At 39.0% G+C, this 21943-nt stretch overlaps 1 protein-coding gene across 1 annotated transcript in view; it reads right to left on the bottom strand.

Annotated features, from left to right (window-relative positions):
* Positions 1-727: 727 nt before the first annotated feature.
* The window catches only part of LOC124291678 (tetraspanin-5-like), a 38423-nt gene continuing 17207 nt past the window's right edge, over positions 728-21943 (bottom strand). Inside the window, exons 4-8 of the mRNA XM_046728729.1 lie at positions 19077-19175; positions 18459-18575; positions 17814-17864; positions 10793-10909; positions 728-6798 (exon numbers count right to left, since the gene is read on the bottom strand). Coding sequence (XP_046584685.1) covers positions 6730-6798; positions 10793-10909; positions 17814-17864; positions 18459-18575; positions 19077-19175 — 453 coding nt within the window. The 3' untranslated portion in view covers positions 728-6729. The remainder of the gene's footprint in view (positions 6799-10792; positions 10910-17813; positions 17865-18458; positions 18576-19076; positions 19176-21943) is intronic.

Below are 21943 nucleotides of genomic sequence, written 5' to 3'. Positions count from 1 at the left end.
TCTAAATGGCATTGTGTATTTCATGTAAATTATGTTTCCTCATATTTTGGATTTTTATGTATAAGCCATGTACTCATCAATGGACTAGACCTGAAATCATCAAAACATAAAAATGGTATCATAAAAAGAACATTTGATTCCAAGTTTTCAAGGAAATCTTATCTCTGACTGCCAAGCTAAAACTATTTGTGCGCTTTGTTCCAACTGAGAGATAACGACAATATCAAATCCATTCCAACCATATTATTAAATTTTTCATTTGGACATTTATGTATATCAAGAAATAACAAATGAGCCAATCAAAACATGATTAGGATATTTGAAGTTTGGATATCTGCATTCTTTAATAAAATGTGAACATTAACCCCCAAAAATATAAGCACCAAATTTTGTTGCATTTTGATTGTGAACCATATTGCACTGTCACTTTTCACTTTTGTAAATAATCATCAAAAGGAATTAAGACTGACTGACTGACTGAGTTTGGTTTTACATTGCTTTTAGCAATATTCCAGCAACATCACGACAGGGGACACCAGAAATGGGCTTGACACATTGTACCCATGTGGGGATTCGAACCCGGGTTTTCGGCGTGACGAGCCAACGCTTTAACCACTAGGCTACCCCACAGCCCCAAAAGGAATCAAGAGGTCGAGTTGACACAAGGTCTGGTCCAAAAGGAACCTCAAATATATTTTCCAGTGGCTTCACTAATGTGTGATAATAATTTTCGTACTTGACAGTGGATGTAATTTAAAAAAAACTTTAAAAAATGTAAAACAACTTGCAGTCGCCACTGCTGGTATGACTGTATTGGCAATGGCTGCCCAAGTCGGCCTGTGTTACCTTCCCAAAAGAAGATCTACCAACACAACACATGGGTTACACAGCTCTGTATGAAAGGAAAACAAAACACCAAGACACATAACATGCAGCTATGTACATTTCATTGTCAATCATTATAATACTTTAGGTATTATATATGTTGGTTGTTGTTTTTAATATAAGATATATATAAAAAAAGACATAGAATTGATTGGATGTAAGTTTAAAGTGATATAATAACATATATTTTACTTCTATCACACACATTGATAATAATAGTAAATTATAATCTGGGATCTGAACACTGATTAATAAAGGATAATCATTGCACCCTGCCTTGATGTTTTTATTTTGTCTTTGTCAAAATTCAATTGTTGCCTGTGTATCATAAAATAAATTGTTTTCTTTGACAACATACTTCCTCACTTCCGAAAGGAAGATGACCAATTTGATTTCTTCCTTCCTGTACAACAAGGCTGATATCAAATGCACATAAAATATTATCATTACTTGTTAAAGATTCTGGCTTTCTGATTGGCCAGTTGCCGTCTTGTAAAGATTCATAAAATACTGGCTGACCTGTGTGTAGAGACATAATGACCTCATATCAATGATTGAAGAATTAACCCTGTTCACTTTGAGTCACCATGCCAACATCAATGGTGGTCATACGATAGATCTAATTGTCATATATAAATAGTTTACTGTAAATATGTATTGCAAATTCATGAAATCAAAAGATAAAATTGTTAACATGACATTCGCAACAGCCAGGTGTACAAGATTTTTTTGCACTCCTTGACCTTTGATCTTGAGGTGTACACCTCATCAGTGACATAAGCAACTCATTACACGTCTACAGACAAAAAGTTAACATGTCAACATTCAAACAAGTGCTTTCATTTGAGCAATTTCCTTCAAAACCATTGCAAGTTATTCTTGAAAACTGCCATATCTTGCAGTGACATTTGATTCTCTCATCTGAGCATTAACAACAAAATCCTGTAAACAGCTTGTGACCATAGCAACATAAGTCTGCCATAAATGACAGCAACAGTTAGTGGTAGACTATTAACCAACAGTAAACAATGGCCTCTCATGCCCTACGCTTGTCACAACTGTAACGTTGCCTATAAAGCAGGAATTTGGGGTAACACAATAGCGACTGTAGAAGGGTGATTGCAAGAGTGTAGAGGTACACAGTGTTAATCCACTTCCTACAGTGCAGCAGTGATCAACACTATCAGTTCATGTTCAAACTATCAACATGATCAAAACATGACCTCAAGCTGCCATCGCATCCAAATCAGATCTTGGAGCTTACTATTTTTTTACACTGTATCCCACCCATACATTTGCAGTTACTACACATAACCAGGGCTTATATATTTAAAAAAAAATAATAATAAAAACAATTCTCAATCCCTAGGGTTTGATCCTTTGCTTTTTTAAAAAAAAGAAAAAAAGAGTAAAAACTGTCAATTTCACACAAAAATGTATGAGGTAATTCCACAAAAGAATTTTTAGCAAACTGTATTGTATATGTGTAGTAAGGACCTGTGTTTTATAATATGGAATCAGGGCCTATGTGAAGCCAACTTCAATGACTGGAGTATTTGAGTTAGAAAACAGTTTTAATAAAAGCAGGCTGTGTTCAAACACTGCATTCAAAATCAGAGTGTGCATGTCCTCATCCACTGACCAAACCTTCAACTTGCAAGTCTCTCCTGGACAAATAAATTACATTACTTCACTCAAACATTTTATTCCAGTAATTATGTAAATATGGCAACACAAGACAAGGAATTTTGCTTGAAATTTTAGGTTATCATAAGGTCTAAAAATAACACTAGGCTCCAACAATTAATTGAATTGAATTATTTGGGAGTGAACACAGTTATTTCTTCTTCTGTAAGTACTTTTGGAGTTTTGGTGGGCATTCTAGAAGGAAATCTACCAAAATATTAATTATGGTCAGGCTTTTATACAGCTGAATTTTACATGTAGACAATACAAAGGTGTATGAAATGTTCCTGGCTATCAAAATAATAATATATTAACAGTTTGTGAAATATTTATCAGTGAGTATCACCATACCCCCAATCTTGTATCATCTGCATGGTATGGTGTCAGGATATATAAATGAATCAGTCTGACTGCTGAAAACAGTGACTCAAAATAATTGCATAATAAACAGATTTAGCACTATAACAGGTGCCCCTAAAGACACACGTAGAGATGAATTGGTGTTGCCACAGGGGAAACCACTCCTGAACCCTATCACAGATATACAGTAATCATAAACCATCATCAGCACTTCCCTAAGCCTTCTTAGAAAAACACACACTTATAACCTGTAGCTCACCTTCCTTTATCATGTTCGTCACCTGACGAAGGGGCAAGGAATAGCCCAGAAACGTTGTGTATACAATAAAGAAGTTGACATCCATAATGTTTTGTCTTATGCAAGCCTACATCATCAAAAATAGCATAGTACATTAGACAATCAAAAGCAGACATAGTTGACTTGAGTAGATTGATATTTATTAGAAGCGGTAGATAATACATTGATGTTTTAATGATAGTTCTGTAGACTGTAAAGATGTCTAACAGATTGTTGACCATATCAACTATAGCATTTGATTTTTAAAAATATATCAAACCCTTTCATTTAGCCCTAACCTAACCCTAAGCATAATCAAAGGTAGCTTTAGAGAAGGCCAAAATGCCTGACAGGCGACGGACAAAAGACATGACATTACATCATACCCAGGACAACTAATTAATTTTGGACACATCATCAACCACAAACTTTCATGAAATAAATGGCAACTGGACCGGTTGTGCCTGCTCACAACTGTGTACTGAGGTAAGTTGTTGGAGTTGAGAGTTGTATTCCAATTAAACAATGGCTACAGTTACTGCTCTTTACCTACAATATATATCATTTATGTCATTACAAACCTGATACGGAAAGCCTTTTAATGAGATAATCTGAGCCGTATTTAATCACACACATCATGATTATACTAAGGTGATGATTTCTTTTGTGGCAATTTTAAAAACAAATGAGTGCTAAAGGGAGGCAACTCTATGACAACAATGTACAACATTTTCCCTTATGAACACTATAACATGAATCTTTTATATCATCGGGTGTGTTCGCAAAATTGACATGAAATGTTGTCATGAACTGAAACATGGTAATTTTCTGGTATTGTCTGAAGACCAAGTGTTTATGTAGTGAAATGTTAACCACCAGCAAGGTCACAATCTGGTTATTCTGGAGCATATAGAAGATACATTATACTATGTTTGTATGACAAACTGACAGATTTATTGTATATTTCGTCCCAGCCACTTGCTGTATATTTTAGTTGAAATGCATATAACAACTGCAGTAATAAGGTACTCCTTTTAGTTGATGATAACCACACTTTACTGTACTATTCTTGTATTATTTTGGTAATTCTTGATGCATTAAATACTCCTATTAAAGTGTGTGCATAAGTAATTGCCATTTTACTGGCCAAAATTGGATTAATGAGTTGAAATCAAAACAAATAGCTGATTACTAATCTTATGATTTTTGATTTTAGCAGAGTCCCAGCAATATCACAGCAGGAGACACCATATGAGCTTCACAGGACCCAGGATGTGACAAACACTTAGCTACCCAATTGTTCCTGTTTGTGTGTCAAAGCAAAGGTAGTTCCCAGTGACCAGTACATGACAACATTCTCTTGTCAATCTGCGAACAACAGTCCCAGGTGGTCTACAGTTATAGGTGGTTCAAATGTAAACAACAGTTTGATACATAATCACAAGTACTGATGACTATACAGCTGACTATGTGGTATCAGAGTATATCAGAGATCAACATGGATCAACAATGGGTAGGAAGGAATGCTTATACACAACTACAATATGTCACCATAAAACAACCAGGCGCCATCTATCAAACACATCTGGCAGAATGTGTAGAATTGTAACCGATACATGCTTAATTGTCTTCATTAATTGTCTTCATAAGCACTTAATTTAGTACATTTAGTGTAACTCCGTGCTCCTCCTTCTGGACAACTTCATGTCAATATAAAAAACTGTTTATAAGGAGTAGCATAGAGATACCTTCACCGCACATATACCTAACTAAATGGCTGTATTTTCAACATACACAAATTACACAGAATAAATTGTTGTATTTGACTATATACATGTCTAAATATCTAAAAAGCAAACAATTATCTTCCATTACAGAGAGTATAAATATTTGACATTCGGTTATGAGTATATCACTTTGGTTAAATTAACAAAAGAAATTTGAAACAAGTGACAAAACGGTGAACACAAAAACGCAGATTCCTCCTCCCTGAAGCGAACAGTAATTTGACATTTTTCCACAAAAAGCAGCAAGCATGATTTGAGCCATGACAAAAACAAAATCAGTATAAAAGAGTATAAAGTGATGAAACATGAGGTTGAAACAATGATTTGTTGGACCACTACTCATCTAAAATATAACATCAGCACTGGTTTACACTGATCCAAGTGAACACGGATTTCAGTAGGAAAATAAATCTCTGTCATTGGTTTCAGACTGGAGCAATCATTAATCACAAACATTACGCTGCATCCCTTGGCTCTTTTGAAAGCACCACTGTAAGAGCTTCCAAATATCTTCATGACATTCAACAGAATTACAACATGTTTAAAGACAGTTTTTTTAAAAATCCAACAAAATGTATATATATTTCTAACAGGGTAATGACATTTTTTACAATTAAAATGAAGTAATATCAATGAAAAATCACATCCCTTTGTCTTGAAATCACAAGTGATTTGAGCTTTCGATCCTAGCCATACATAAGGCTGAAAAAATAGGTTTGGTTCCCAGGCAAATCCATATTTGTAAACTTGATCTAGTAAAAAACCATTCCAGTACTGAAATCAGACAAAGTGTGACAACTCGACAGGTACATACTTTTTTTCACACTTCAAAACACAGTCTTCCTTCTGCACCAGTCTTTCACTTCCTGAGAACCAGTGATTGATTTTTTAGCCAAATATTCCACAAATGTACAAACCTTGTAAATCAATGATGATTTGTTTTATACAGGTAGAAATGTGAGGTGATCTTAAGAAATGAATATTTCAATATTTTCGCAAATGACTTGGTAAAAAGACACAGTCAGGATATGCGCTAAGACACAAGTAATGGTTTTGTTTTCCTCCTTAACTCAAGACACAGGAGTGTCTGGCATATGCATATTTGAACTAAATAAATAAAATAATATGTATATCATGTGTATATATAGATGTATGTAAACAGATGTACACAATGGTAAGATGAAACGTGTTGGTGGGGTGGGGGACAGGTTACCCAAACATGGCCGACATTCTTAGCTGATGAAACTCTATTTTTAAAACTTCATTCTAATTAACATTTAAAATTGGTTCAGTTAGATGGCAAACCTCTTTACAAAAACATGAATAAATGTTACAAAAAATTAGTCAATTACAAACTTATTACCTAAGAGGCAAATATTTTCTCTACGGAACATTTAATACTTTTTAGTCTGATATCATAAAAAATATACCAACTGCATAAAACAGAGGATGTCTGAATGATTAAGAATAGAGCAAAACACACAAACTCAGCATCATGATTAAAATATTTTGATTAAGATTTGATTAAAAATATTTTTAAAAAACATCTAAAATGTAAAATATAAAATCTTATCTTACAGCTAATCTGGATAAGAAGAACCTATGACAGTAGCACTGCAGAAAATTTATCTGAACTCATTAAGAGAGTAGCGTTTGGTTGCCACGGTGATGGCGTGAATCGCGTGAGTTCTGGGCTCTGTGTCTGGGTAGTAGCTCATGTCCCCCTGCCTCATGTCATCCCCACTTCGCCCTCTGGGCTTGGATGTCGTTGCGTAAATTTTGAGCAAAGCAAATTGCAAATATCTGAAACGAAAAATGAATTAAGTAAATGAAGAGTGTGTTATTGACTAGTATATTTAACTTTTGATGATGTTCATTTCTGCCAATATATTTTTGTATGCTGGTTGTTGTCATATATGCTGAATGACATTATATGGTAAATACCTTATTATCTCATTAACCAGATAACTGAGTGAACACTATTGTGCACATCAATGTGAATAAGCTAAGTCCTCTACCCTATATGTCCAGTCTCTTCTTCAGTCTGTGGTAAGATTAAGGCCTTGTTAGACAAAACAGTCTCAGCAATACGATGTCAGGAGTGCTTGGCTGACAGTGACAGAAGGTGTTTCCATGTGTGTGAGACTGTCAACATTGGTCTGATTACCTGAAGGAGTTCCAAGCTGACAGTGACTGATTGTGTGTTTGTGAGACTGTCAATAAAGGTCTGGTAACCTGAATGAGAGTTAGGCTTACAGTGACTGATTGTGGGTCTGTCTGTGTCTGGTTACCTGAATGAGAGTTACGCTGGCAGTGACTGATAGTGTGTTTGTGAGACTGCCAACAAAGGTCTGGTAACCTGAATGAGAGTTAGGCTTACAGTGACTGACTGTGGGTCTGTCTGTGTCTGGTTACCTGAATGAGAGTTACGCTGGCAGTGACTAGTCTGCGAGGCAGCCAACAAAGGCCTGGTTACCTGAAGGAGACCTACGCTGACAGTGACTGATTGCGTGTCTGTGAAACTGTCAACATAGGTCTGGTTACCTGAGGGAGACCTACACTGACAGTGACTGATTGTGTGTCTGTGAAACTGTCAACATAGGTCTGGTTACCTGAGGGAGAGCTACGCTGACAGTGATTGATTGTGTGTCTGTGAGACTGTCAACAAAGGTCTGGTTACCTGAAGGAGTTCTAAGCTGACAGTGACTGATTGTGTGTCTGTGAAACTGTCAACATAGGTCTGGTTACCTGAGGGAGAGCTACACTGACAGTGACTGATTGTGTGTCTGTGAAACTGTCAACATAGGTCTGGTTACCTGAGGGAGAGCTACACTGACAGTGACTGATTGTGTGTCTGTGAAACTGTCAACAAAGGTCTGGTTTCCTGAGGGAGAGCTACACTGACAGTGACTGATTGTGTCTCTGTGAAACTGTCAACAAAGGTCTGGTTACCTGAGGGAGAGCTACACTGACAGTGACTGATTGTGTGTCTGTGAAACTGTCAACATAGGTCTGGTTACCTGAGGGAGAGCTACACTGACAGTGACTGATTGTGTGTCTGTGAAACTGTCAACATAGGTCTGGTTACCTGAGGGAGAGCTACACTGACAGTGACTGATTGTGTGTCTGTGAGACTGTCAACAAAGGTATGGTTACCTGAGGGAGAGTTACGCTGACAGTGACTGATTGTGTGTCTGTGAGACTGTCAACAAAGGTCTGGTTACCTGAAGGAGAGTTACGCTGACAGTGACTGATTGTGTGTCTGTGAAAACTGTCAACAAAGGTCTGGTTACCTGAGGGAGAGTTACGCTGACAGTGACTGATTGTGTGTCTGTGAAACTGTCAACATAGGTCTGGTTACCTGAGGGAGAGCTACGCTGACAGTGACTGATTGTGTGTCTGTGAGACTGTCAACAAAGGTCTGGTTACCTGAGGGAGAGCTACGCTGACAGTGATTGATTGTGTCTCTGTGAAACTGTCAACATAGGTCTGGTTACCTGAGGGAGTGCTACACTGACAGTGACTGATTGTGTGTCTGTGAGACTGTCAACATAGGTCTGGTTACCTGAGGGAGACCTACGCTGACAGTGACTGATTGTGTGTCTGTGAAACTGTCAACAAAGGTCTGGTTACCTGAGGGAGACCTATTCTGACAGTGACTGATTGTGTGTCTGTGAGACTGTCAACAAAGGTCTGGTTACCTGAAGGAGAGTTACGCTGACAGTGACTGATTGTGTGTCTGTGAAAACTGTCAACAAAGGTATGGTTACCTGAGGGAGAGTTACGCTGACAGTGACTGATTGTGTGTCTGTGAGACTGTCAACAAAGGTCTGGTTACCTGAAGGAGAGTTACACTGACAGTGACTGATTGTGTGTCTGTGAAACTGTCAACAAAGGTATGGTTACCTGAGGGAGAGTTACGCTGACAGTGACTGATTGTGTGTCTGTGAGACTGTCAACAAAGGTCTGGTTACCTGAAGGAGAGTTACGCTGACAGTGACTGATTGTGTGTCTGTGAAACTGTCAACAAAGGTATGGTTACCTGAGGAGAGTTACGCTGACAGTGACTGATTGTGTGTCTGTGAGACTGTCAACAAAGGTCTGGTTACCTGAAGGAGAGTTAAGCTGACAGTGACTGATTGTGTGTCTGTGAAACTGTCAACAAAGGTATGGTTACCTGAGGGAGAGTTACGCTGACAGTGACTGATTGTGTGTCTGTGAGACTGTCAACAAAGGTCTGGTTACCTGAAGGAGAGTTACGCTGACAGTGACTGATTGTGTGTCTGTGAAACTGTCAACAAAGGTATGGTTACCTGAGGGAGAGTTACGCTGACAGTGACTGATTGTGTGTCTGTGAGACTGTCAACAAAGGTCTGGTTACCTGAAGGAGAGTTACGCTGACAGTGACTGATTGTGTGTCTGTGAAAACTGTCAACAAAGGTATGGTTACCTGAGGGAGTGCTACACTGACAGTGACTGATTGTGTGTCTGTGAAACTGTCAACAAAGGTCTGGTTACCTGAAGGAGAGTTACGCTGACAGTGACTGATTGTGTGTCTGTGAAACTGTCAACAAAGGTATGGTTACCTGAGGGAGAGTTACGCTGACAGTGACTGATTGTGTGTCTGTGAGACTGTCAACAAAGGTCTGGTTACCTGAAGGAGAGTTACGCTGACAGTGACTGATTGTGTGTCTGTGAAACTGTCAACAAAGGTATGGTTACCTGAGGGAGAGTTACGCTGACAGTGACTGATTGTGTGTCTGTGAAACTGTCAACAAAGGTCTGGTTACCTGAGGGAGACCTACGCTGACAGTAACTGATTGTGTGTCTGTGAGACTGCCAACATAGGTCTGGTTACCTGAGGGAGACCTACGCTGACAGTGACTGATTGTGTGTCTGTGAGACTGTCAACAAAGGTCTGGTTACCTGAGGGAGAGTTACGCTGACAGTGACTGATTGTGTGTCTGTGAGACTGTCAACAAAGGTCTGGTTACCTGAAGGAGAGTTACGCTGACAGTGACTGATTGTGTGTCTGTGAAAACTGTCAACAAAGGTATGGTTACCTGAGGGAGAGTTACGCTGACAGTGACTGATTGTGTGTCTGTGAGACTGTCAACATAGGTCTGGTTACCTGAGGGAGACCTACGCTGACAGTGACTGATTGTGTGTCTGTGAGACTGTCAACATAAGTCTGGTTACCTGAAGGAGAGTTACGCTGACAGTGACTGATTGTGTCTGTGAGACTGTCAACAAAGGTATGGTTACCTGAGGGAGAGTTACGCTGACAGTGACTGATTGTGTGTCTGTGAAACTGTCAACAAAGGTCTGGTTTCCTGAAGGAGAGCTACGCTGACAGTGACTGATTGTGTGTCTGTGAAACTGTCAACAAAGGTCTGGTTACCCGAGGGAGACCTACGCTGACAGTGACTGATTGTGTGTCTGTGAAACTGTCAACAAAGGTCTGGTTACCTGAGGGAGAGCTACACTGACAGTGACTGATTGTGTGTCTGTGAAACTGTCAACAAAGGTCTGGTTTCCTGAAGGCGAGCTACGCTGACAGTGACTGATTGTGTGTCTGTGAAACTGTCAACAAAGGTATGGTTACCTGAGGGAGACCTACGCTGACAGTGACTGATTGTGTGTCTGTGAAACTGTCAACAAAGGTCTGGTTTCCTGAAGGCGAGCTACGCTGACAGTGACTGATTGTGTGTCTGTGAAACTGTCAACAAAGGTATGGTTACCTGAGGAAGACCTACGCTGACAGTGACTTATTGTGTGTCTGTCTATGTCTGGTTACCTGAAGGAGGGCTACACTAACAGCCACTGCTGCTACTGGGATGAGGTTTGCCTCGAGCCACTTCTCCCCTGAAGGGAGACATCCTGTGGTGTAGATCTTGGTGCTCCGGTCAATATCCTGCACAGACAAGGAAAGCGTTGGCGATCAGAATGAGTGGCATCAATATATTGTTTTGTGTGACCATGTGCACTTGGTTACAAGTCTGAATTGACCAGGGATAGAGACAATGACTAGTTCATTACGCCTGTTAAATTGGTAAGCATTACTGAAAATCTGTCTGCACTACTGGGCAACTGTAAGTACAACATGAATACATGGCACGTTTGATGGATAACAACTTCTTGTTGTTCAATACACTGACTCTGCATTCACCTGATGAAGGAGCAGGAAGTAGCTCTGAAACATTGTATAAAGAATAAAAAAAAGGTGCTATCCATAAAAACATGTCATGTACTCATATTTGTCCAACTTCTAAATGCTAGTCAAGAACTGTAAGTACAACAGTGCAACCATTACTGTTACGAGTATATCAATATGTAATTTTTAGAGTAAAATTGATATTTTATACTTATCCTGACTCATGCTCTTTTTGCTTGTCTTCTTCTTCTTGCGAACATAGTGGAACACTTGTATCTCCCTAATTGAAGCTCCCTTCAATGTAAAATCACTAATTAGTACATCACGAGTTACCTCCCTTCCACAATCGCGGGAACGAGGGCGCCACCTCTACCCATGTGCCTCACTCTCTCCTCATATACTGAGCCCAACATTTGAATTTACAGGGAAATCCAAAGTGTTATGTGGGGAGGATGGGAGGGCTTACCTCATGAGTCAGGATAAGTATAAAATATCAATTTTACTCTAAAAATTACATATTTTTCCTTATCCTGACTCATGCTCTTTTTGCTTGTAGAATCCTACGGAAAAGGAGGTGGGAATATATAATACTTTGGATTTTAATAATTAGTGATTTGAACTGTGATGATTGTAATAACCCTATGGGAACTTCATAAAGGCACTGAACTGATGAATTCCTGCTGCTAACTTATCAGCTGCCATATAAAGGTTATTACAATGTACTTATTACAATGTACTTATTATGATAAAGTATATATAACATTAATACAATGCTTAAGACTAATAGACTTAAGCTTGTTAAATTGCTAGTATAAACTCCTTAGAGTTTGTTAGCTAAATTACTTTAAGATATAAACATAGTACTAAGCTTAAGATATGCTTAAACTTAAGCTAATTATATAATAGCAAAACTCTTTAGAGTTTGTTAGCTAATATACTTATATGATATAAACATAGTGCTGAGCTTAAGATATGAATAAGCTTTAGCTACATATATAATAGCAAACTCTGTAGAGTTTGTTAGCTAATATATTTTTACAATATGAGTATAGTACTGTGCTTAAGATATAATTAACTTAAGCTACATATACAATAGCCAAAACCTCTGTAGAGTTTATTAGCTAATAGACTTATATTGTAACCATAGTATTAAGCTTAAGATATGATTAGACTTAAGCTAAATGTATATAGCAAAAACTCCTTAGAGTTTTTAACTAATATACTTTTATGTTAAAAACATAGTACTGAGCTTAAGATATGATTAAACTTAAGCTATATATATAAAAGCAAAACTCCGTAGAGTTTGTTAGCTAATACATTTTATAATGTAACCATACTGCTTAAGATATGATGAACTTAAGCTAAATATATAATAGCAAAAAACCTTTTAGAGTTTTGTTAGCTAATATACTTATATGATATAAACATAGTATTGAGCTTAAGATATGAAGGAAACCTTAAGCTACATATATAATAGCAAAAACTCCGTAGAGTTTGTTAGCTAATACATGTTATAATGTAACCATAAAGCTTAAAATATGATGAAACTTAAGCCAAATATATAATAGCAAAACTCTTTTAGAGTTTGATAGCTAATATACCTATATGAATAAGCTTAAGTTACATATATAATAGCAAAAACTCCGTAGAGTTTGTTAGCTAATACATGTTATAATGTAACCATAAAGCTTAAAATATGATGAAACTTAAGCCAAATATATAATAGCAAAACTCTTTTAGAGTTTGATAGCTAATATACCTATATGATATAAACATAGTACTGCGCTTAAGATATGAATAAGCTTAAGTTACATATATAATAGCAAAAACTCCGTAGAGTTTGTTAGCTAATACATGTTATAATGTAACCATAATGCTTAAGATATGATGAAACTTAAGCCAATTAGCAAAAAACTCTTTAGAGTTTGTTAGCTAATATACTTATATGATATAAACATAGTACTGAGCTTAAGATATGAATAAGCTTAAGCTACCTATATAATAGCAAAAACTCCGTAGAGTTTGTAAGCTAATATATTTTTATAATATGTGTATAGTACTATGCTTAAGATATAATTAACTTAAGCTACGTTATATAATAGCCAAAAACTCTGTAGAGTTTATTAGCTAATGCATTTATAATGCAACCATAGTACTAAGCTTAAGATATGATTAACTTAAGGTAAATATATAATAACAAACTCTGTAGAGTTGTTAACTTATATATTGTATGATGTAATAATCATAGTACTGTGATGATAAAAAAGAACTTAAGCAAATTATATATAGCATGTAGCTATTTAGTACTGTTATAAGATAAGTAGAAATCTGTAAGATTGACTTATCTTCTCGAGGAACTGTCAACTGTTGTGCGAGGACCCTGGAACCGAATTGGTGGATACCTGAGACGTCCTTGACGGTGATATCTCTCAGATAATGGTTGGCAACCACCATATCGGATCTCCAGAAATAACCCCTCCATAATTTCAAATAACATTTGTGTAAATCAATTGTAGCAGTTAGCTCTAATATCATGAGTATTAGAAGCTCATGGAGGTCGGATCGGGTCCATCAGTCTTGTAGGCACATAGTATGACAGTTCTGATCCAAGGAGATGGTAGTACATGAGACTTCCGTCTGCGTAACTTGAATATAGAGGAAATAATCTGATGCATTTTTCCCTCCTGTTTGGTTCGGTGGAGATAAATTTACAGTGCTCTTGCTGGCCATCGTGATAGAATCATCGTATCATGAAGTCCAAGTATGTCATCCAGGCGTGTTCATAAACCTCACTTGTGAGGTGTTGGAGCACTATATACAGATCGAAGTTGGAGCGTGAAACTTCCGCTTTTAATCCTCCAATCAGAAAGCTTAAGTAGGTTTACTCACCATCTAGTTGTGTTAGTAGTTTGATGATGAAATTCAGTTGTAGACTGAGGCGCTGTGGATTTAGATCCACTTGTATTCCGTCGTCTAGGTAAATTCGCTGCGAAGTCCTTGGACGATGTAGGTGCACAACCAGGTGTGTCTGTCCTCGTTGAACTTTATGTAAAATCGCAGCCTGACTGCCGTGCCTCGTCCTAACTTGACAGGGGAGGTCTCTAACCTGAAGAAAGCAGCCCAATCATGAAGGTTCAGATTAACTGGACTGTAAGGAGGCTTGCTCGTTCACTGATATATAGTTGTCACTTGTAGCGTGAGTCTTGAACTGTGAACTAAGACCGACCTCTCGCGTGAGTCGTTGTCCATCATGATCCAATCAGAACAAGGCATTTTGATTCTGTAGAATACCAGCGCTGTGATGTCACCGGTGTAGCAGGAAAAACCTTGTATAAAATCTTGCCGTCGTTTATATTAGCATAATCGTCGGTCTTCACCGTAGCTTTCCGAAGTTACCCGAGTGACCACGTGTTTCGAGGGTTAATGGTAAACGCGCGAAATACCTCGCTCTGTAATATTAATGCTGGGTAGGTTATTTTCCTGCCTGTCGTGAAAGTAACTTCAGTTTTGGATATAATTCCGACTTCCTTATATAAAGGTACAATAAACTTGCAAGTTGTCAGCTTGTAGACTGTATACATGAATGTATCGTCATAATTGTAGAATTAAAGCTGAACTTGTTGTACATATTACTTCTCAGAAACGTTGACGATTATGAGTTATACTACGCTGTAACAGGTTGCTGTTCAATTTCGATATTGAATTGTCTGCAGATCTGCGTAATGGTCAACGCATGTAGATAATCATGTATCGTAGTGTGGGATAGCATATTCTAGCAATCTATCACGGAAAGTTGATTTCTGTGAATATCTATGAAGCGTCGTTGACTAATTTATATAGCGACGTTCTGTGTTGTAAATAGCCTGTGCAATTGTCTTGGCGTAGGCTTATAGGCGGCATATGGCATACAGTTGATAGACACTTTATGCGATGTCTTGAAGCGGACTGACGAGTAGCTATATATATGGCCAGTGGCTAGTATATGGAGACCTTGGAGGATACTTCCTCGGTGAACGCCGGAGACTTCACGAAGCTCTCGAAGTATCCCTTCTAGATCTTCTGGGTGAAGCAGACTTGGAGCCACTTAGCCTTAGCGACCTTCGAAGGCGAAGGTATCGAGAATCAGAACCCGATCAGTATATATATATGTAATTTTTTTAGAGTAAAATTGATATTTTATACTTATCCTGACTCATGCTTGCTTCGTGAAGCGACCTCTGTGTTCAACAGGATGTGGGGTCACGGCGCTACTCCTCCCGTGGACGTCCTTGTAACTGGTGAGGCTCTAGTTCCTTGGCGAGGCTGACCTGGGACTTCCTTATCGAAGTGTCTAGAGTCCGATCAATATATGAGCGTTAGCTTCATACAGGGTGTGGTTCTTGCTGGTTCTGCATAAGTAGAGCCGAGTAGATCATCCTATCATCTTCAGAAGTCGAAGTGTCACGCGAAATCTGGTGATAAGAATCTCATTGATCGTTCTAGATCTATTAAGGCCCAGAAGAACATATCGCTCTGGCGTTTGAACTTACATGCCTTTATGGTAGGCTGTGTCCACATTCTGTGGCACCGCGGCAATCGGGTCGATCGGAGGTAGGGTGACGGCGTCTACATCGTCTTCCTTCATCAGGTATGTCTGCGCTGAGTTGCCACTCTTGGACGGTGAAGATAAATCTAGGTTGTTTACCATCCAATATCTTATCTCAGCGTCTGAGAAGATGATGTCTCCATCATCTTCTGTACCAGCATCGGTGATGAGAGGTTGATGCTCTTCTGATGGTGACCTGTGTGCTGCTATCTCTATGTCGGGTGGCGCTGCCGACTTGTGTGGTGACCTGCGAGGTGATCGACGTGGTGATGTGCGTGGAGATGCGTCGTGGTGAACGGCGTGGAGATCGCCTAGGTGATCTGCGTCTATGGGATGACCTTGAGTCCGCATCTGAGGATGAGGCCGAGGGCGGTGACGATCTCTCCCGTCTTCGCGAAAGCCTTCGCCGAAGACTGTACATCTGGGTCCTTCGTCGAGGTGGTCTGTGACTTCCTTCTCGAAGGCTGCTTGTCGTGGCTGCTACGCTGACTGGGGGTGCCTCTGGGGTGTTGTCTGCGTTGCTCAGGCCCTGGGCTGGCTGCTTCTCCGTCTGTAGTGGCCCTCCATCATGGTCATGATCTGCCGCAACAGCTCGTCTGGGATGGTCTGCGGCGAAGTGGTCGGTGCCCTCTGCGATGACAGCTGCTGAGCCCTCAGGGAAGTCGTCTGACATCAGTGTAGAGACATCAGGCTGCATGGCGATCTCTGCTGATGTCACTGGTCGCTTCTTTGTATGCGCCGGGGATGATGTCGGTTGATCATCGTAGAGGCCCAGTTCAGCGGCTGGAACAATCTCGGTTGAGAAAGTCCTAGTAGACTTCGTTGATTTCCCCTCAGAGGTCGGCGCTGCCCTGGGGTCGCGAAGTCTCGCGTTGAGTGTTGGTAGCGCAGCGGGACCCTCAGGAAGATCATCGAATATCAGCGTTAGTACATCAGGCTGCATGTTGATCGCGCTGACATCACTGTTGCCGACATCGGTCATTCTTTTGATGTACATCAGGTATGATGATCGGCTGATCATCATACAGGCCCAAATCTGCGGCGGGAACAATCTCGGCTGAGAAAGTTCTAGTACTTCGTTGATTTCCCCTCAGAGGTCGACGCTGCCCTGGGGGTGTGAAGTCTGCGTTGAGATGCAGTAGAAGCCCTCTAGTCTTCGGCTCGCGATGATGGGATGTCTGGGGAAGCAGGGCGCTTCTTGGAAGGCGGCGGACTACGTCCCACGCCTCTCCACCACTCTAGCGGAATGCCAGGCGGGAGGGGGTCGACCAACCGCAGTAGACTGGCGAGGGTTCAGGTGTATCAGTCATGGCTAGACTCTGCATCGTGACCTATCTGCTGCTGCGTCTCAAACATAAAGTATTTATTTATTAAAGGCAGAATTGGATAAATTAGTACGCAACTGCCGCGTGAATAAAATGAACATGGCGCAGTACAGCTAGGGCATATTAAATGCGGATCAGCAGCAGAATAAAAAGCGTAATCTGCAACAGTACAGAATTTTCATCAAGCGTAATCCACAGAACAAACATGGCGCCCCGTGAATAAACAGTAGAAACACGACTAAATATCAATATATAATTGTTGAAGGATACTAGCTAAACCTCTATAGATGTCTATACGAGGTAACTAACTAAATATAATCCAAGGATATAGTGTGTCGGGAGACACAGGCGCTCTCACGTCCAGCTCACTGGGCGAAGAAGGAGAGAGTGAGGCACATGGGTAGAGGTGGCGCCCTCGTTCCCGCGCTTGTGGAAGGGAGGTAACTCGTGATGTACTAATTAGTGATTTTACATTGAAGGGAGCTTCAATTAGGGAGATACAAGTGTTCCACTATGTTCGCAAGAAGAAGAAGACAAGCAAAAAGAGCATGAGTCAGGATAAGGAAAAATAATCAATTCTAGACAGGGCAAACCAGTGAATGATAATTTTTAACTGAATAGCATTTTAAAAACATTGTTCAGTTGTTTTAAAAATGTTTATAAGGACAAAGGAATCTTTACTGGACGACTTAGGTTACTTAAGGATCACATCCAACATAAATCAATGGATCCAAATAAAACCGGCAATTCTTACATGTGATGTTGACCTCATTCCATAGCCACAGTGTCTGTTTTGTATAATATCCTGAAAAATCAATAATTAAATGTGCATTAGTGTCTTCAGTAAGAATTTCATGAATAATGTAACAGGCCATATTATCTAGGACACAAGAAAAGACTTATTGATTTATTGAATGTCCACCAGTGTCAGTAATAACACATTAGTTACGGTAGCATGTAAACTACCAGAGTGAAACCAGCCAGACCCCTGTCATGAGAGCACAAACAACTGTCAGTGAAGGAGTGAATATGATTATACTACACTATGACAACATGCAAGCAATATCATGATGACATTGTACTCATGTGCTTCTTGAAACCCCACTTCCTCAACACTATCAGCCAATTCAAGATTGAGAGATGGTCTTCCCTGATGTCACTGACCTAGGTACAGCCATTACTGATGTCATAATGTCCACCCTCCAAGGCATTAAACATACAAATTATCATATTCATGTTCATGCCAAAATATATCTTTACATCTAAAATAATGAATGTCAGTCAACCCCCCTACCCCCCAAATAAAACAAACAAACAAAAAACAGTCCTCCATATCATGACTTCTCTTAAGAGTACATATTGTGTTTATTGTGGCCTTGTTGTAATGATAGTGACGTACATCAGTTGGTTTACAACATGAGAAAGGCACCCCACAAGCCTCCACCCCAGGGGAAGAACAGTTGAAGTACATGTTGTTGCCCCAGTCCTGGAATGTGTGAACGCCACAGCAGAACAACTGAAACACAAATGAGACACTGTTAGTTGCAAGGGAAATATTATTGTGTATGTCACTGATAATCTCTTTCTCAATAGCTATACTAAAAGTAGTTAAGAAGCAGATTTCTTCATATGACTATACTTAATCTGTCATGGTAATACTACACATGCGGATTTCTGCATATAACTGCAGTCTTCAAAAAGGAAATGGGGCAAGAAATATAAATCAATGTTGACTGTAACTTGACAAGATCAATGAGTAGCATTTGAAGCTGGACTTGGACCTGAAGAAAGTATGAAGAATTGTAAAACTTAAGACCTATGACAACAATTGAGGATTTGGTAACAATGAAAACAGCACACAACCAGAATTTCTGATTTCTAATCTCGAACATGTAGGGTAGGTTTACAGACACTCTGGTGTCACCCACTGAGTGTACTTTCTTATCATTTCATATCAATTTCTATTAGAAGAAGAAAGGAGAAGCCATCATATCTTGAGTGTGACTGATGAAGTTACCCAGTCATGCTGCACCCAGTCCACCAGGTTCTGGAGGTCAACGTCCTCGCGGTAGTTGACAATCATGTTCTTCACCTGTGTCTCTATCTGTTCCCTCACCTGTAACACAAGGCACCAGCTTTAGACACACACACCTCACTGATACATTGCACTATTCCTTTAACACTGGACAGTCTCACACAAATATCAAGAGTATATAACGAATTTTGGGACAATTTAGGTTGTAAAGCATATTTTGGATAACTAGTGTCTGGAATTAAAACTTATAAGATAGTTGGTCCTGTGCACAGAGCTCAGGTCACAAATCAGTTAAGTTAAGCAACGTCGAGCTCAGAGAGTCCTTGGACGGGCGACCGTGTTTGGCAGCTTGACTCCTCAGAGTTTCTAAGACTTCAGTCCTGCCCCACAATGAAGCACATGTGATACATATGGTCTCACATTAGGCAAGTGAGTTTGTTCAAAATTGCCTCTGTTCACCCAGCAGAAATGGGGTACCCGGTTGGATAAAGTCATGTGACTATAACCTTCTACCGCCTAACCGGCAGCTTGGGTTATCCAGGGTAATAATACTCAGATTCTGATTAAGCACCGCGAGCAATCACTTGGTGTTTGGAGACTGTGCATAATAGAAGATCACTTATTATTAAATCACCAGGCAAAAAAAAAAAATCCTTTGGTTCCTGTTACATGTTTTTAAAAAATAGGGTAGGTAGGTAGGGATTTTTATTTTTTTAAAATATTTTTTTTAACCACTAACCAAGAACTGCAACAGAAACAAAGCCACCTCATTCACAGAAACATGTTATTAGGCGCCTCTTATACAAGCAACATCATTTCTGTTAAAATGCTCACCCTTAGTATCCTTTGATGCGAGTGTATAAATGTGTGTAGTATGTTAAATACATAACGTATACAGAATATGGTTAACAGTTCCTTGCCACTACTGCAATAAAAGTTAAATCCACTTTTCTTCAGAGTTTTTATTTTCTTCAGGCTGTTATGACAATATGAAACAATACAGATCTGAATGTAAATTTTGATGTTTGTTCTCTTTCATCAGAACAACACAAGTACTGATGTACAGCGTTAGCCAGAATGTTAACTACAGGTTATATTCCTTACAGAATATAAACACTTATTTCTGAATAAAACATGCTACTCAAGAATGCTATTTTTCAAAATAGCCTTTCGGAACCCTTGAAGTGATATTTCAGTGAACTGTATCATTGATACTAAGGTGTATGCAGCCATACAGAATTTCTTCCAATTAAACACTGAAACTTGACAAACCAACAGTTTAAAAGAACACACTGAAAGAACACTGAAATCTGTATTCTATAAAACTTTAACAGATGATGTACTGTCAGAATGTTGACTACAGTACAGGATTTATTTCTATCTGTTTGCACAGAATTTATAACAGGACAATTGACAGTCTTAAATAATTTCAATACCCCATTCCTATGACATGTTATTTTTAACTCTTTCAAAACCAGTCAACCAGAAGCTTTTACTGCCATATGACACTGAGTTCCCAGAGACTCTAAGGTCATAGATGAAGCCTATATGTTTATCATGGAAAATATGAGCTTGTAAAATGTTATTGCTACTACATCTCACACACCATTTGAAAGGTCTAATCCTACTGTTGATATAAAATATGAAATTTATTTTTATCAAATTATTCAAATAATACAACTACAACTTAAATAAATTTATTTTTAATGAAAATGCAAACTTATATTTATAATGTCAGGACAAACCACGAAACAAGCAAAAACTACAGCGATTTCTTTTTCCATTTGTGACATGTCATCAGATCCCGGTGCCTTTTTCTTTTATATTTTCATTTTTATGTAATCGGAAAATTATGATAAAAAGATTGCTTAAATAATATGTATGTATGGTCGCCTATTTCCCGATATCAGTAGCTTTCCGCTCAGTAACATCACACAACAGCGGAAAATACCTCGGTTTTCGAAGCTTCGTATGAATAACATGCGAGGCGATTCGTTTGATGGCGGGTATGGTTCAAAAGCTCTGAACATCAACTATATCACTGTACCCTTGCCGAGAGTATTTTCACAGTTGTAAGAAGCGATTTTATTGGATAAGATTGGTTTCTAATGACGCTTTTTTCGCCACAGTCTGCTATAAGAATCGTGATTGGTCAAAATCAGGCACATGACCCAAGACAGCCAATCATATTACAGCAATGGATACCTGTCCTCGTAAACGAAAACCTTTAGATTTAGACGAAGGTTTTGGGTAAAATAATGCTATTCTGAACGTATTAAGCAAGAAATCGCTACCTATACGTAAATTATGGAACTTATTGGACGTATCCTGCTAGGTTATGACCTGTGACAAAAATGCTTTATGCATATATTTTCGCATTAAACATCGTGTCCGAGCGTGAAGATCGAGGCGGCGAAAGCCACAATGTCACTTGTCAGTCATTTGACTTGCATCACACAATCGCACAAAATGATGGAAATAGTAATGTATATGTACGTTTGACAACTTTTATGAATGCTGTTGTTGATTTTCTTCATTAGTTTATTCAATTTAATTAATGATTTCCTCGAAACATTGTTACTTTGCTCTTTGACAATTATATTGTGGAGCCGCTGTCAAAGCATGTGTCTGAGAATCGTTGTTTTCAATAACAATGCGAAAAATAGTTCATAAGAAGACGCGAGACTACAGCCGACAGCAAACAGCTGGCAACCGTATTTACGAAAAGATGACATTTTAGCTTAGAAAAGATGTAGAACCGGTGATTTTAAAGACCTAGGGTCGGGGACTTTAAATATTTTATAAAGAAATAAATTCTCAATAAAAACTCCAGGACTGGCAAAAAAAAT

The sequence above is a fragment of the Haliotis rubra genome, unplaced genomic scaffold (genome assembly GCF_003918875.1).
Source record: "Haliotis rubra isolate DU_JTF1 unplaced genomic scaffold, ASM391887v1 Scf5, whole genome shotgun sequence".
Lineage (NCBI taxonomy): Eukaryota > Metazoa > Mollusca > Gastropoda > Lepetellida > Haliotidae > Haliotis > Haliotis rubra.
This window is presented reverse-complemented; position numbering and strand designations above follow the sequence as displayed.